This window comes from Mycteria americana, chromosome 17 (genome assembly GCF_035582795.1).
Source record: "Mycteria americana isolate JAX WOST 10 ecotype Jacksonville Zoo and Gardens chromosome 17, USCA_MyAme_1.0, whole genome shotgun sequence".
Taxonomy (NCBI): domain Eukaryota; kingdom Metazoa; phylum Chordata; class Aves; order Ciconiiformes; family Ciconiidae; genus Mycteria; species Mycteria americana.
The window spans coordinates 13,711,295-13,728,033 of NC_134381.1; the positions used below are offsets into that span (position 1 = coordinate 13,711,295).

The 16,739-nt window shown below is 56.9% G+C and overlaps 1 protein-coding gene across 9 annotated transcripts in view; it reads left to right on the forward strand.

Moving 5' to 3' along the window:
- Positions 1-10,499: 10,499 nt before the first annotated feature.
- MVB12B (multivesicular body subunit 12B) overlaps positions 10,500-16,739 on the forward strand; it is a 75,383-nt gene continuing 69,143 nt past the window's right edge. For 3 of the 9 annotated variants that reach the window (XM_075519858.1, XM_075519859.1, XM_075519860.1), the window contains exon 1: positions 10,815-11,085. In XM_075519858.1, coding sequence (XP_075375973.1) covers positions 11,023-11,085 — 63 coding nt within the window. In that variant the 5' untranslated portion in view covers positions 10,815-11,022. Of the gene's footprint in view, positions 10,637-10,811; positions 11,086-16,739 lie in introns of those variants that run through there. The other 6 variants (XM_075519853.1, XM_075519854.1, XM_075519857.1 and 3 more) reach the window with 5 other exon arrangements.

Genomic DNA, 16,739 nt, shown 5'->3' on the forward strand with positions numbered 1-16,739 from the left:
ACGGGCCGGTGGTGCGGGCTTGCAGCCACCCCAGCCCTCTCCTCCGGTGGCTGCCCGGACCTGAGCCAGCGCCGCCGGAGCGTGGTGGCATTCCCGTCTGCCGGGGCACCCCGGGGACTTCACCAGGTTTTGTCTCCGATTAGTTTAGGTGCTTTTTGCGGACACAGGGTCAGAGTCTCCAGTCACCGTGTCACTGGAGAGGGCGGGCATAGCTGTAATTGGGGTTCCTTCGGTGGGCTGTCACAGCAACACCCAACGGCCTCCATCCCGCTGAGAACTGGCACAGGCCGTCACACCTGTGGGGAAATGGCAGCATTTCCCGGGAACCTCCACCCAGAGCCTAGGGCACTAATTGCCCTCGTGGCCCTGACGAACCCTATCTGGGCCCACCACCCATGGGCCCAGGAGCCCATTTAAGCTCAGCTCTGGGCCCTCAGCCCCTGTCTGGGCTATGCCGTAGGAGGCTCGGGCCCGTGCCTGCAGAGCCTGTGGGTCCAGCCCGACTTGCAGACTGCCATCCTGCCTTGGCTTTGGTCCTGCCTTGGCCCCGGTCCTGCCTTGTCCCCGTGGACCTGCCCGGCGGCCGCCGGGCCGGGCCTGACCTGTGGGTTGGCTTCCCAGCCTGGCCTCAGACCTGCCCCATCCCACGGACTCGCCGGGCGGTCTGGATGGGGGGGCTGACCCTGACCCTGGCCGTGCCCGGCCCTGCGCGCCCCACTCCGGTACCGTGAGGGGCTCCCGGGGGGCGGGGGCCCTGCCCCGCTGCCTCAGCAGAGCCCCAGCACCTCCGCGCGTGCACGTGCTCGCACACGTGTGCGCGAGCTTGCACAAGCTCTGGCTGCGCTGCTGCAGCTGGGAGCTCGGCCCCGGGGACAGGGCACCCGCTCCCGGCCCCCGCGGCAGGGGACCCGCTCCCCGCCCCCGGGACAGGGCACCCGCTCCCGGCCCCCGCGGCAGGGGACCCGCTCCCCGCCCCCGGGACAGGGCACCCGCTCCCGGCCCCCGCGGCAGGGGACCCGGTCCCCGGGACAGGGCACCCGCTCCCCGCCCCCGGGACAGGGCACCCGCTCCCGGCCCCCGCGGCAGGGGACCCGCTCCCCGCCCGGGCCGGCGCTCGCTGGTGCCTGCTGCGGGCGCGGGGCCGGCGCAGCGCTGGGGCGGGCGCACCGGTGGAGGGCAGGGCAGCCAAGCACGGAAATACGAGACCAGTCACTGTAATAAATCCCGCTTCACCCAAGGGAGACGGGGAGCAGAGCGTCATGCAGCAGCATCTTTCACAGAAAAAAAGAAACTCTGTGAACAGTCCTTCCTGCTAAACTCAGGTGAGTTGTTTTCTCTCTCTTATAAAACACTGTTCTTAAAACATTTACAATGAAAAAACGCCCCACTTTCCATATGAAAGCTACGCTTGGCACAGGCATCCTCTCTGCTAGAAAGGAGCTGGAAGAGCCCTTCTCTTTCTAATGTCAGCTCATTATCACGTTGTTGAGGCACATTATACACCCTGAAAGCAAAGCCACTCTGGCTCTCTGTTGAAGCTCCCTTTGGTTAGCAAGAAGTTGATGATTTCGGCAGCAGAGGAGCGGGTCCTGCTTCAGAATTGTCTGCGCTCTCAGGATGTGCTTTGAGCGAACTGCAGGCCTGTAATTGTGGAACAAAAACCTTAAAACTTATGTAGGAGTAAACTCAAAGCTGGAAAGAAAATAAAATGGGATGTCAAATTATGTATTCAAAGAATGGCTTCTCATTAGTGATGCTGGGTGATCTGTAGATTCTCCCATCACACGATACCCATCCTCTTGTACTTCCCAGCGATGCAGAAATCTTTCTGAGGGAACTGGCTGATGCGCTTCGTTTTGGTTTTATCTCCTTCCTTGTAAGGATTGTTAAGTGTGTTTTCCTGAAGGGATCCTACAGACTTGATGTTTCAAGTATCGGTAAAGCTGGGAGGACATTAAGCAGGTGCTGAGCGTGCAGCCTCTTCCCTGCCGTTGCTGTAGCTGCCTGCGCAGGAGGCTCTGCCTGCAGTCCCACCACGGTGGGACTCAGAACCTCTTGGCAGAGTGAGTCAGGGCTTCTGCTTCAACCGCTGGCCACGGTGGCTTTAGGTTTTTCCATGGAGACCCCATTTCTGAGCTCGTACCCCCATTTCTGGTGCTGAGTCTCAGCTGTGTAATTCGTCTGGCCAGATCCTGCCCATACCCGAGGGTGCTGTGATGCCCTTGGGGCAGTGACCTTGTGTTTGGGGACAGCCAGGCGAGGCTGGGGAGGCTCTCGCTCTTCCTGCTGGCTCTTCATTAAGGATATTTGGATTGCAATTTTTCTCGTCTCCCAGTGATACTGTAATTGTCCAGTTACGACCGACTTTGGCATCGTTATCCACACTGAGTCCTGTCAGACGGATGAGAAACTCGCTGGGGTGCTAATATGCACAAGCTGCAGCAGCCAAGGAGCCAGGCAGCAGTGTCTAATGCTGCCAGCTGGCCTGGGAATTGCGACGGAGGGAGCCGACGTGCTCTTGCAGGAGGGGACGGGGCCCTCGGCATTACCCGGTGCTGCTGCGCTCCTGCATGTGCCGCAATGGTGGGGAGCAGGGCAGGGAGGACGGCTTGGGGCTGGAACGGGGGCATTAATGCTCTGGCTGCAGCAGTTTAACCAATATGTGAATTATTTCTTTCGGTTTAAGAGGAGTGAAGGGTGCTGGCTGTGGCCCTGCTTTGGGGAGTTTGAAGACCAGAGCCGTATTTTTGGTGTCCTTCATGGCAAAATGGAGAAGGGGCTGCACCTAGAAAAAGTCTTGCAAAGGCAGCTGAACTGTGACCAACTTCCCAGCGCCACCGGCCAAATGGTCACCTATTAACTTGTTCCCTGGCAATCCTTTGTGCAAACACCCAGTCATCTGAACGCCGTTTGCTGCCAGCATCTTCCTGGGACAGCAGCTTCACAACCCTGATAGCCACCATGCATGGATTTTCCCTGCACGTATCTGCAGGGAAGGCCTTGGCAAAGCGGTAAGCGGCGTGCTGCTCAGTCCGGCTCCCTCTGTCCTGCCGGCAGCGGGGGACAGCACGGGCCCGGGGCAGCGCTGGTGGGACGCACTGTGGGACAGTGCCCACCCTGAGCGAGAAAGCAAGGCAAGCAGTAGCATTTCATCAGAGGAGGTCTGCAAAGAAAACATTATTTCCCCAAATGTGTTCATCATTCAAAATTATTCAAGCAAAGGTTTCCATCTCACTGTGGCTATTATTCATAATCTGAGAATCTGGATGTATGGCTCTCCTTGGTAATTAAGCCACATGGAGTTTTTTCTGCCCTCTGTTTGGGCGGAACAGCAGTTATACCTCAGTCCTGGGGTGTTTCTGCAGAACAAACGGGGCCAGTCCTGGCTGCAGGGCCTTGAAGCAGGGCTCATGGATCCAGATTTCAGCCTTGTGCCATTAAATGGTGCCAGCTCCCTGTGCGCCTCTGGCCACCAGCTCTCTGCGACCTGGGCAGGTCACAGGATGCTTTGGGCCCTGGTTCCCCTGTTGTGGGAAGGGGCTGGTGAAAGCCCCTCGTCCTGGACCATCTCTTCAGATGAGGAATGCCTCGAATGTCTTTGCGGGGGGTAAGGCTGAACACCTGCCCTGGCTGGAGCCGTCACTGGGTGCTATATAAATCACAATTATCGCTAGCAGTGGTGTTGTATATTGGTGTTCTGTATATCGTAACTGAAATGGGGACTATAATACAAGTGTGAGGGCTTACCTGTACAGCATCAGTGCTATTTAGTAACAACTATGGGATAGAAAGTAAACAGGAAATAACTCAAGAAATAGTGCCTTTTCCAGATCGCTTTCTGTTCCAGAATGGATCCCTGAAACAATGGTTCAGAGCAATTTTCTGCAAAGGCTATTTTGGTAACTTTCCAGGCATTGCTCACTCATGTCCCGTGAGTGTGATGCTCCAGGTAGTGAATACACTTGCAAACAATATTTTCCTAAGCATGTGTGTGGCAGGAATGGGGGAGTCGGCTGCCAGCCAGAGCTGGTTCCTGTGCAAGGTCCTGGAAACACGCTTGCAGGGGCCAGCAGGACACTGACCTGTGCCAGCGGGTGAGTGCCCCCCCTGCCTCCACAGCAAATGTGTTTTGGGGTGTCTGGTGATCCCCCGATAGGCAGAGGAGCCAGAGCTGGCTGCCCGGCAGCCCAGGACCCTGCTGTGCACAGCCAGCCTGGTCCCCTGCTCGCCTCTGCCCGATGCCCACCAGGCTCTGAACGCGCCCACCAGGCTCTGAACACACCCACCTGCGGCGAGGGTGCGGGCACCATCCGAGTGTGCCCAGCCCCACGGCTGTGTGCCCCACGGCCGTGCACATCCCCTGGCAGGGACTTGCCCTCCCTGCAGGAGCCTGCCGAAGCAGGGACGCGGCAGTGGCTTCGCCGTTCCTGTTGGGGCTGTCTGACTGCAACAAGCAGACACGCAGGCTTGTTCCTTTGGGGCTGCCATTGAGTCACTGACCCCGCAGCCGTTCCTCTAATTCAGGAGCTGGTTAAGCACGTGCTTGAGACCGAACACTTGTTTTTAGTGCTTTGCTGACCTGGGGCTAAGTGAAGAGCTGATAACACTAAATACAGCATTTTCCTTTTGCATGCAGGCTCCCACGTGAGCTGCAGCATCTCCTCCGGACTCGGTGATAGCTGCGGCAGGAGCTGCAACAGAAGCACGAGGGACTGAGCACCGGAGCGAGCCGCCTGCTATTTCCATTCTGCTGGAGGTCCACCCACCCTCGAGGTCCAAGGAGGTGCTCCTGCTCCCGGTGCGCCCTGTCCACAAGGTAGGACAGAAGTCGGAACAGAAACACTGAGGAGGACGCATCCCTCGGTGAGCAGGGCTGTTCGTTCCCCGTGCTCATGTCCCGGCCGGATGAGCCCTCTCTGGAGCAGGCTGGCTCCCAGCCTTCCCCAGGCAGGGGTCTGCCCGAGCGTGCTCAAGCACCTGGCAGGGGGGACCCTGCCCGGGCTCCCCCCAGCACCCACCTGGTCCCCGTCCCCAGGGCCAGCCTGGGCTCCTCGCCCCCGGGGTGCAGCCAGTGCCAGCATCGCCCTCGGTGGCGGGAGGGGGACAGGCGGCACCCGCCTGCGCAGGGGCTCGGGGAGCAGCGCGGGGGCCTCAACACGGGGTTTGCCACTGTCGGGAAATTTATGAACAATTCATAAATGTGTTTTACAGACAGCTGTTAGTATGTGCTGAGCAATACTCATTCTGTCAAGGAAAACTAGTTACAGGGTTATAGCCAGGCCACTTAAATATTATGATCCATAATATATAAATAGTGGGCCGAGCGCTGCTGCTGCTTTGTGCTGTTAAAGCGCCCTGTGCATGCTGCAATCCTGCACCAGCTGAAGGTGTCTGCAAGCCATATACTCACAGGGACACTTGGCACTTCTAAGAATCGCTTTCCACGCCCTCCTGGGGTCACACAGCACGCTCACTAATCAAACTGCAGGCCACCAGGCTGCTGCAGCTGTGGTCGGAGGGGAAGGTGAGGCTGGCGGCTGGGAGAGGCTTACTGTGGGGTGGGCAGCAGACCTAGGAGCTGTGCCACCAGCCGTGGGCGTAGGCCCCGGGCTGCCACCTGGGATTTGCATGCATTGCATCTTTAGTTTTAAAGATGTGGTGATGCTGTGTGCCATTTCACTCTTCAGCTTAAATTCAGAAATGATGTCTTTTAACCTTGGCTGAAGCCGCATGCTTCCTTGGTGCTGTGGACAGACCAAACCGAAAGGGACAGAAGAAAGTGTCAGTGCAGATGTGGCAGGGAACCAAAAGCACAGCTCAGAGGGAGGGCTGCTGGACTTCCAGCAAAGTATCTGCCTGGCCGTGGCGTGCCTGGTCCAGCCGGTGAGCAGCTCTGCTTGGGCTGCAGCCTGGCCTGCCAGTGGTGACACACACTGAGGTGCATCAAACAAACAGCCAAAAATGAGAAGGGCTGCAGTAGTAAAGCAGTGAGCTATTTTCCCTGCAGGAAATATTACACAGCCTTGTTGAACAAGAACAAAAGATTAAACTCGAAGTAAAATGAAATGCAAAAATGCTGTGAGACCTGGTGGGTAGTCTGGGGGTTTGACTACAGTGAGCTCCTGAAATATCCCTGCATCTCTTCTGAGGATCATGTTGCTACCTGAAATGCTTCAGGATCTCTTTATTAAAAAGCAACCCCCATGCGTGCCAGGAGAAGGCAGGTGCCTACCGCAGAGTTTGCAGGTCTTTAAAAACCTTCGGAGTGGCTCGTTTGTTTTAGGTACGAACTTGCCAGTATTGTAAAAGTGGGGGTTTAGCTCTACTGTTGTCGATGATCTGCTAGAGCAGGGCTGTGTCCCAGGCTCTGGATATTGCTGAGGACAGAAGGATGAAGGTTCAGTAACTCTCAGGGTTTCTGGCAAACCCTGCCTGGGTATTGTTAGAGACAAAACCACCCAGAGCCCTCTCAGGGCAGACTTGGTCCGCAGCTGCACCCTTCCCTCATTCTCCCTGTCGGCTGCCCTCCTCCAAGATGCGTTGGTGACTGGGGCTGGATGTGTGTGGACCGCGTACAGAGGTGCCTGAATTGAAATGTGCACAGGAGGTATGAGGGACCTTTTCATTCCTTTTGGAATAATCAAGATTTAAAATAGAGATATAGAAGGGAAGTTGCGGCTGCAAAGAGACATATTGGTGTGCTAAGAGGCAGCAGCTTAAATCTACCTCCAAGAAACCTTAAAACCAGGCAGCAGCTGAGCCTCAACCTGCAGCCATTCCAGCATGAAACTAAACTCTGGGCTGATTTTTCTCTAAAGGCAGGCACGGAAAAAATGGCACATGCAGCAGTATTTCACTGCTACACTAAATGTGGCTACAGAGAGATGAATTCCTGCAACATAAAGGATTTTAAACAAACAAGGGCTCGAGCTTACAGTCAGGATGAGGACCCAGGATCCTTTACAGTTCGTCATAGTGTTTCCCCCTGCAAACTGGGATCTTTTTTGACGGTGAAGCCTGACTGGTGCTTGCCAGGAATTTCTGCTCCCCCTTGGGAGTGAGGGACCGTGAGTGGACCATGCATGTGGGGCAGAGCTGGGCCAGTGCCCCCTGCGCCAGCCAGCAGTGCTGGACATCCCCAGCCTGGCACCAGCGCACCCTTCCAGCAAAGCCCTGCTGCTGTGGTCGAATAGAGTGGGGTAACAAACGGAGCAAGCCGGGCACCGCTAACAGACCCGGCTAGCATGCACATTTCGTTGGAACAATATTCTGGAGGATGCAAATTTTGGTAGTCATCCACTCAAGGATGAGCGAGCTGTGTTTGTTTAGCCACAAATCCAGCATCGTAGCCAAGACTGACTTAAATTCCTTCTATTCAGTGTCCTGAAAACAAGGCACTGGTACAAACTGGACAGCATGTATGTGACTGCAGAACTCGTGAGAAAAGACATGGTCTGAATAAACAGAAGTAAATAAATGCATTTTGAAAAAGATTTATGTAAAATATTCAGAGGAAAACATTATACTTGCAAATACTTATGCTTTTGAGTAACTTCACACTGGTAGATTAACCAACTCCAGTATAGTTATTCATGTACCTAATACCAAGCGTGCAAGTATTTGCTGATTCAGAGGCTGTGCTTATGCTCTGTGAAAGAGCACAACGGTGCCTCTCCCCAGCCTCCAAACTCTGCCGAGGTTTAGAGGTCTCCATAGGCAGAAGCACCGAGAGCTCGCCCTGAGCTGTGCAGCCTCCCCAGCTGCAGCAGAGGCGTTCGCTCCCTCGGGCAGCTTCTCCGAGGGTAAAACCAAAGCAGCAGCTAAACTGTGCTGGAAAGTGATTGTCTCTTTGGAAAAAATGTTACTGCAGATCATGCCACCGACACGTTGGGATATATCTTTGCAGCGTATCTTAGAATATTTCGTGGATACTAAGCAGCAATTAGAGTCTTCCTTTGGAATCAATTCATTTCCTACTGCCGTGGTAGCAGGGAGGATCTTATTGAAACTCTAGGATTTTTAATATTATTACACTAAAGACTCTCTCAGTATCAGCATCTCCGTGGGGGAGCATTAGCACACTGTAATGTGTAACAACTTCTCCAGTTCAGGAAATCTTGTTGTATTTGTAATAGGGCATTTGGGGCATATATTATGTATGGGACATATTTCTCATTTCCACCAGGCATCATCTTTCCTTCTCTCTAAATTACTCTCCAAATCAAAAAAATGCATTGTATTCCTTATCGCTCAAAATATATATATTTTTAATCTTTGGACCCAGAAGCCACTACCAGCCATCAGGGCTGTATGCGGTAGAAGCCAGAAAGCCTTGGTCGAACAGTGAGGGAGTAGAGCCATAGTTAAGAATATCCAGTTATTACCACAGTTCAGCAAGCACCAGTCCAACGCACTTTACTGGAGAGAAGCACCAGCCGGGGCAGGAGGAAGGTTTGCTCCCAGTCCAGGGTTGTATCCAGGAGTAAGTGGGACGCCAGGATTCTGCAACACTTTGTTTGCTTGACAGACAGGAATACAAAAACTCTAACGCGTATGTTGACAAGCCTCTCAAACACGAACTAATCAAAGCTCGTAGTGTTTCTCTTGCTAGCAAGTCTGACCACACCAGGATGAAGAGCAAGGAGCTAGAACAACCCTGAGGATCAAACCCAAGAACTCCCCTGGTCCTCAGCTGCACCCAGCTCTGTGGGCACCTCAACAACTGCCGACCAGCCATGGCTGGGCCTGTGGGGAGCTCCTGCCTACCTCAGTGGGAGCCAGACAGGTGCAAAAATAGCCTGGAGATACCCACGGAAGGAAAGAGAAGGGCTGTTTGCTCATCCGCTCCGGCTCAGTTCAGCCTGGCCAAAGGGATGTACATAGACAGAGTCCAAACAGGATGGAAGAAGCAAACGGTTATCCAAGGGGGAAAAGAACAGCCTGGACAGAGCTTCTCAAAAGATGACTAAATCTGAGCAAAAAGAAAACAGGAGAGGGGAAAAAATCAGGACTATCTGGGAATTAGTGGTGTAGTTAAAGGCAGGGTATTGGACAAGGAATTGCCCTGTAACAACAGAGATGGACCATCCGTTAAACGCGCCACCCCTTCAGATGGTACCTGGTTTTGTCAGGGCAAAAGAGGAGAAGCAGGAAGAAATTTGGGTGACATGATCTGAGTGAGATCTTTCTCCTCTTACAAGTCACAGAGGCCACATTTCCAGCGCAAAGGAAACTGTGGCTCCAAGCAGGCAGCATGTCACGGAAAATCAGCTCTAGAAAGGACCTGGGAGACCATCTTGCCTGGTTCCTGCCCCGAGGGAATGACTGAGGGATGTCTGATAAGTGCTTTTAGAAGGCCTTTCAACTTGACCAGTGATAACAACTCTCCAAGCTGTGCTTCACTGTCTTTGCTATTGTAAAGTTTTTCACCGTACCTTTGCAGAATCTCTTGCTGTGCTTCACACCCATCACTTCTTAGTCTAGCCACAAAGGACGGGAGAACAGGTTACTGCCTTCCTCTTTAATTCACCTACAAATTAACATGTTTTCCTTCCTCCTTTATTTCATTCTTCACCCCAGGATTTTGTCTTTTTCTTTAGATTAGCAGCTCTGACTTTCAGTCTTGCATCAAGGGCCATTGACATCACCCTTACACCAATCCTGCTGCTCTCCAGATTATTGTCGATGACCTTCCTTGAGGTAAGGTGCTCAAAACCAAATGCAGGGCAGCTGCAGGATTAGTTCATATGATTGTGGCTACAGGCCATGCTGCTGTTCCAGGTTATGCTGTGATTTGCATCATCTCCTAATTTAATAAGTGTGTTCTCAATTTCATCACTGGCATATGATAACATTGAGCAGAACCAGACCTCTGCAGACCCTCAGGTCACGATGTCTTCTGCGCTGCGAGTGGACGGCTAATGGCTTCTTGGTTACCCAACCAGCCTGGCAAACCCTGACCTCTCTGGACCACATCTGCTTAGTTTGTTTTTCAGGCCATGGTGAAAGAAAACACCAAATATCTTGCCAAAGTCAAGGTAGCTCCCAAAGCTGCTTATCCCCTAACCACAGGTTTTCTCAAGAAGAACCCTAGCTTGGTTTGACACAATCTGCCCTTCATCAGGCCACTGCAGCTGCTGCCTACCTCCTAGATGTAGTTTGTTTCAGAAGGAAGATTGAGGTTACATGGACCAAATAACGATTATTCAGCTCTTTTTCTACCTGGCACCGCCCGTCTTCCAAAGGCGCAAGTACCATAGCTCACGGCTGGGGCAGACCACCGCCCAGGAGAAGCTGTGGAGAAGTTTCCACCCAAGTGGAGGTCAGCAGATGAATCGTTTTCTCTAGGAGGTTTAATTTTTTGGGGCACGGGGCTTGCAGGAGCTGCCCTCCGAGCCCCGACTCCTGGCTGTGCTAGAACCCGAGGCGGGACGTGGTGGTGGGGCAGAGCCCCCCTGCCCGGGGATGCCGGCGGGCCGCCGAGCCCCGCTCCCCCCTGCCCCGCGGAGCCCCGGGGCGCGCCCGCCGTGGGTGGGGCAGGGGCAGGGCGGCCGAGTGCCGTCCCGGCCTGCGGGGCCGGTTTCGCCTCGGGCCGGGCCCGGGCGGCGGCGGGAGGCAGCGCTGCGCGGCCGCCACGGTGAGTGCCCCGCGGGCCGGGGCGGCTGCAGGGGGTCGGAGCGGCCGGGGTCGCGGTGCCGCCGGTGCTGGGGCCGGGCCGGGGCGGGCTCTGGGCCCTGCGCGCCGCGGTGCGGCTGCGGGTGGGCGCGGAGCGGCGGGGGCGGGGGCCTGCGCGGCGGCGGCGGGGGAAGCCCGAGCTGCGCCGTGCTGTGCTGCTGCGGCCCCGGCCCCGCCGCTCCCCGGGGCCCGACACGGCGCGCTCCGCCGGGTGAGGCTCCGCGCGGGGCCGGGCCGCGGCCTGCCCGCCGCTCCCCGCCCCGCTCCGCTCCGCCCGGGCCCGCAAGGCCGCTCCCCCGCCGCCGCCGCTCCTCCCGCCGGGCCGCGCCGCGCCGGCCCCGCCGGGCGATGAGGAGCTGCTTCTGCCTGCGACGGGGGAGCCGCGACCCGCCGCCCGCCGCACGGGCAACAGTTAAGTGTCCCCGGACCCGCCGCGGCCCCGCGGCCCGTCGCGGCCGCCGCGCTCCCGGGCGGGGGGCCGGGCCCGGCGGGCGCTGGGGGCTCCGGCGGGGGCGGCGCGTCCGAGAGCGGGGCCCGGCCCGGCCGCTCCTCCCGGGCCCCGCGGGGGCCCGGCGGCGGGGGCGCGCACACGGCCGGGGCGCGGCGGCTGCGGGCGAGGCGGGCAGGCCGGGACCCCCCCCGGCACTCGGGGCGGCCCCCGGGCCCGGTCTGCCGGCCGGGGCAGAGCCCTCCCGGGCCCCCCGGAGCGGCCGGCTGCCTGCGGTGGAGGGGCCGGCGGGAGCACCCCGGGCTCGGGCGGGGGCCTGCCGGTGCCGTGCGTCGCGGGGAGACCGCGCCTTCGCAGCGCTGCCGGCCCGGTGTGCGAGTGGCCGGGCTCTGGGCTGGTCCTGAGCTCCCTGTTCTCCTCCAAGTAGGACCAGGGCTCTGCTGGGGCTGGTGGCCGGTTGCAGAACAGTTTCGGTGATCGGCGGTCGGGCAAAGCCCTGGTGACCTTGGCCTGCTCAAGAGTTTACTGCAAATTTTATTAGTGACTGGTTCGAGAAAGTAACACAAAATTTGTGTTTCGCATGGTCTGTTGCTGCAAGTGTTTACAGCGTGGGCTTACTTGCCTGCCCCTTTTTCTCGCCTGCTCTCAGGTTTCTGTGTATCTGGAGGTGATAACGTGGGCTCTGTCTTTGCAGTACTGGCCAGAGCAGCGATACTGTGCTTTATGTGTTTTATGTACTCACCTCTTGCATTACCAAGGCTTGTGAGCTTTCACTGTGGTTTCTGGAGAGATTCTCAAAGATCTACCAAGCTTCAGTATTTTCTGCGCTTTCTCTGAGCTGGGGCATTCCCAGCTTGGTCATGGTAAGGCCAGCAGAGGCCTTCAGCTGAAAGGAGGCAGGCTGGGCTTCAGCAGGTGTTCAGCTGGTGAAACTAAAACTTAGGTTTCTCCATCTTGTGTTTTATTTTAACTGAGTGAGAACATGCTAACGTATACCTTAGTGGAGCCTGTGCGTCACGTGGCAGGTTGGCAGTGTTGTTCCTATAATTTTTAGCTGAGATAGCCTTACCCGCTAGATTTTCTCAGCATACTGGGATGAAGGCTTAGTTTGAGCTTCCGGAGGTGTGAAATAAAACACGCAACACTTCAGTCTTGTAGTGCATGCTGCTCTGACAACATGAATCCCAGGCTCAAGGGTTCCTCTAGTCCCCGGGGACTTGTTCACACACGTGCCAAGATAGAAATAACTGAACTGAATGTCATTTAAATTTTGCTGCCCTGATGCAAGGTCATCCGTGTATGGAAACCTATTTTGGTTTGAAATAGGACACTCTTCTCGAATGAGCATCCATAGTTAGAAGTGCTGTGAAGCAACACAGGATCTCAGTTTTGCTCATTCCGCGACTTAAGTTCCTGTTTCTATCCAGTTCGGTCACAAAATGTAGAGATTTTGCAGCTGATACGGGGCAGCTGTCTTGAAGATGCGAGCCTGGGTGCAGGGGTGATTCCAGACATACCTTCGTTTGGGGAGAAACACGAAACTGAAATTCTGCCTGCTTGTGATGGAGGCCTCCAGGGCCCTGACCCCGTGTCCTGCCACGGTCTCCTGTTTTTCTGATTGAAACTATGTCCTATTCCATGAACAGAAATAGAAAATTGGCTGGGGCTGTGTCCTGTTCCCGGACGCGGTGGGAGGACCGGCGTGTGGAGGAGTATGTCAGTGTAACTTCTAAGCAACCTGCATTGTGCCAGCAGTACCTACTGCCTTTTCAAAATGATGGAGCGCTAACCCGAGCATGCGAGCGAGGGCTTTAGCAGCGTGTCTGCTTTGGTTTGATGGGATTATTTCCCGCAGGGTGCAGGAACTCAGTGAGGTAGTTGATAATTTTTTTCCAGTTTTGCCTTAGCTCATACTTTTCTGGCTGTGGGAAGAGCAAGTCAGTGTCAAAGTGCAGGGCTTGTAGTTGAAGGAAGAAACAAGACGACCATTCTCTCTCCAAGTCCCTTGCTACTTAACTTCAGAACTTGACCTGCTTTGGCAGCATGATGCTTCTGTAGCAAATACGTCATCAGGCCTGATCTGATCACGTACCCACCAGCTCTTGAACTTGCCTAGCTTGTTGAAAAGTAACACCGAGGGGGGAAAAATGCCCTACAAACTCACAATAATACATTCATTTCTGAAAACATACTCCTTTGCTATATACGTATCCCAGCTGAAGCCCAGCAGTGTGTGTGGTCAGTCACCTCAGTGGAATACTTGAAACGGACAGTGAAGCCAGCAGAAAAGCGCGCCTAGGATGAACTGATAAAAGCGGAGATGAGCTAGCAAGAAAATGGGCGAGAGTGAGTGAAAAGGATGTAAACAGGCAACCTTGGGGGTGCTGGGAGAAGGGAAGGTGTGTGTGACTGCGGGCATGGGCTGCAAGACAGCCCCCTCTGGGGCGACGAGCTGCCCTCGGCCTTGCCGTCTCCGCAGGGTGTGAGGCTCGGGGTGCTGAGGCAGCCACCTGGGGCTGCGCTGCCAGGCGGCAGAGGGCTTTGTGCTGCCAGGGCAACATGGGCCCCGTGGTACCCATCTCCCAGGGAGCAGACCCGCTGTGCCTGTTGGAAGTAGGTACTTCGCAGCAGGAGGACCCAGAGCGGAGCACTGGGGAGCGTCGTGTGGTGACAGATCAAACCGAGGCCCTGGCTGGACTGTACGTGTGTGGCTTTCTGACTAAATGTCACTGCCTTCTGCCCACACTTCCTCTGCCCTTCTCCCCTGCCCGTACCTGGTGGCTTGCCCTGCAGGCTGGCAGCCTCTGGAGTCGGGGGTGGAGGCCAGGACAGAGCGCTGCTTGCTCCGGTTTGTGTAAAAGGCCGTCAGTCCCCTGGCCTCAAACTCCCTGGTGCAAAGACTTCTGGAAGCCTGGTCGGTGGCTCTGCCTGGAGCCTGCCTGCTGCAGGGCACCCAGCACCGGTCTCTGCTGCCAGTCCGTGCGCTGCGGCCCACAGGGCCGTCTCTGCTGGGCTGAAGCAGGGGGCCTCGCTGCACTGCTGAGGGAGCAGGATGCGGCCTGTGCCCCGCACCTGCAGAGGTGCCTCTTGGGGCCAGTCTGGGTTCAGCTGTGCTGTGCTGGGCCTGGGCTGGTGCCACACAGAGCAAGTGGTCCCCAAACCCTGGGCAGGAGGAGGCAAAGAAGATAAAGCCGGGCCCTGGCTGAGGGGCAGAGGGAAGAAGGCTGTGGCAGAGGCTGGCAGAGGCCCTGAAGGCCTCTCCTGCAGCTGGGCATTGAGATCCCCGGGACCACTGTGCCTTCTGCCCTGCGGCACGGCCGGTTCGAGGGGGCGGGAATCATTCGGGATAAAGCCAGCAGCGTGGCGGCTGCGTGCCAGGAGCCTGTTCTCTGCGTCTTGTCCTGTGGCCGTCCTGCTCCTCTGCCGTGTGCTGCTTGGGTCCGGTGCCGGCAGGATGCGCGGTGACTTTCTCTGGTGGAGGCACATCCTTTCCCCGCTGGCCCCACGGTGTTTTGAAACTTCTTCCTGCCCCAGGGCTCGCATCCGGCTTCCCTTCGCTGCCTGTGCGTGCTGGGGGCTGGATGTGGCCCTGCAGTTGAGAACGACCTCCAGGGAGCATGCTCCCAACTAATGGGAAAAATGTTCTTCTAATTGTTTTGGGCTGTTCCCAGAATAACCCTGCAGCGGGTGGAGTGGCGGAGGCCCTTCGGCAGAGCTCGGCAAATGGAGCTTAGCGCAGGACGGTGAAAGGCCATCTCCTGGTCAGCTGGTTTGAGTTCTCGGCCACCATGATGTTAGGTGGGCGTACAGGTCAAACTTGCGTTGTTTACAGAGAACTTCATTAAAATAACAAGCTGTCTAATGGGAGTATGTATAGAATGCTGCTCCTTAATTTAATCTGTTCTTTCACTGTTTATTTTTTATTTTTAAGTTCAAAGGCGTGATAGAAAAGAAACCAAACTTTGCAGACGCCCAGGGGAGAAGTGTAATGTAACTAATTGTCTGTATGATTGCCCAGCCAGAGACTCCCCTCTGACCTGTGCAGAGTTCACAAAAACATTTATCTGAGTGTGCAAACCAATTGCTGCTGCTCCGTATCTGTTCCAGATGCATCCTCGGTGCCACCCGCGCAGCGGGAAGCTGGCCTGGCGCAGCAGAGCCTTGCCGTGCTGCAGTGGCCAGGCACGGGCCCAGCCGCCTTCGAGTGCTGCTGCCCTGGCCCTCCTGCTGTGGAGCAGGGGCCGTGCTGCCCGGAGACCCGCAGGTTGGCTTTCTGGGCAGATGCTCGGCCCGCCCGTCCCCCCCGGCTGCGGGCACAGGCCGCGGTCTGAGCACCGGGCAGAGGAGGGTGCCAGGCTCGCCGGGCGCTGCGCAGCGGTGGCGGGCCTGGGGAGCTTGGCTCGGCCCTCGCTGTAGTGGGGTGCTGCGCCGGGCCCTGCGCCGGTGCCTCATCGCGTCTCACCCCGCGGCTTCCGCCTCCCACCCTCTTGAGGCGGAAAGCCCCGTTCTCTGTACTTAGCCGCTGCCGCCACCATAGAGGGGCTTTGTGTGAGCCGGCACAAAGTGAGGATTGATGCCGTTTCCCCTCCCCCTGCCACGCCGAGCGGGACCGCAAACGGCTCCGACAAAGGTGCCCTTCTTCCTCCTGCTGAGGACGGGGTGCCGTCAGGCGGAGGGGTCTGCCCAGCAGCACTGCGCTGCAGGTGGAGGCACCCACCCCCCCTCCTGCAGTGGTGCCGGGGACCCCCAGGGCCCCCTCCTCAGCCTCCCCCAGGCCAGCCCTGCTGCCACTCGGGTTCCTGCCGGGGCAGCTGGGCCTCCCCGCAGCAGGCCCCAGCGTGGTGAGCAGGGGCCTGGGCAGCATTCGGCAGCAGGTCCCTGGCCTGTGTTAGCCCTGTCCCTGCCATCACCGCTGTGATAGAGAAGGGAGTGCCAGGGGCTCCCTGCCTGCCTGGGCTCTCCCAGGGCCTGAGAGGGGACACAGCCCCCCTGTTTCCCCCCCGAGGTGAGGTGTCAGTGCCATCCCAGCCGCCCCTGCTCTGTCCGCCGCTGTGGAGTGAGCCGGTGCTTTGTCAGGGGGGGTTTGGTGGAGGCTGGAGGCACTGGAGGAGCGGATCTGCTTCCCTGCGGTGCAGCTGCAGCTGTGCTGGAACCTGTCGTGTCGTGTTCTTAGTGTGCTGGGGAATACCGTCACTTACCTGGATTTCAGTCCAAAATGGCCTAAGAGAAGCTTGTATCAGCATTCATTATCTCCCAGCTCCTCCCGATGTGTAATAACAAGTCATCACGTTATTGAGAGTGACTTGGAAAAGTTTCAGACAACGTGCATTTGTATGAAGAACAGATTGTAAGTTCTTTGTTAAATTCACGTTATGTTTGCTCGGTACCACACATTTTGGGCAACCGGTTCTGGAGCATTTGTGAGGCATCTGGATGAGCCGGTGGAGCAGCACAGGCAGTAGTGCGGGGTTTGCCTGGGCTGTGCCAGGTGCCCCCAGCGTTCCTGCAGCAGGGTCCTCCGCTCCTTGCCCGCCCTGAGGACAGGGAGCCCCTTGGGAGGGGGGTGAGCCCCTAAGCTCGGGGTGTGCTTCTAGTTGTGCTTTGGAGGCTTAAACCA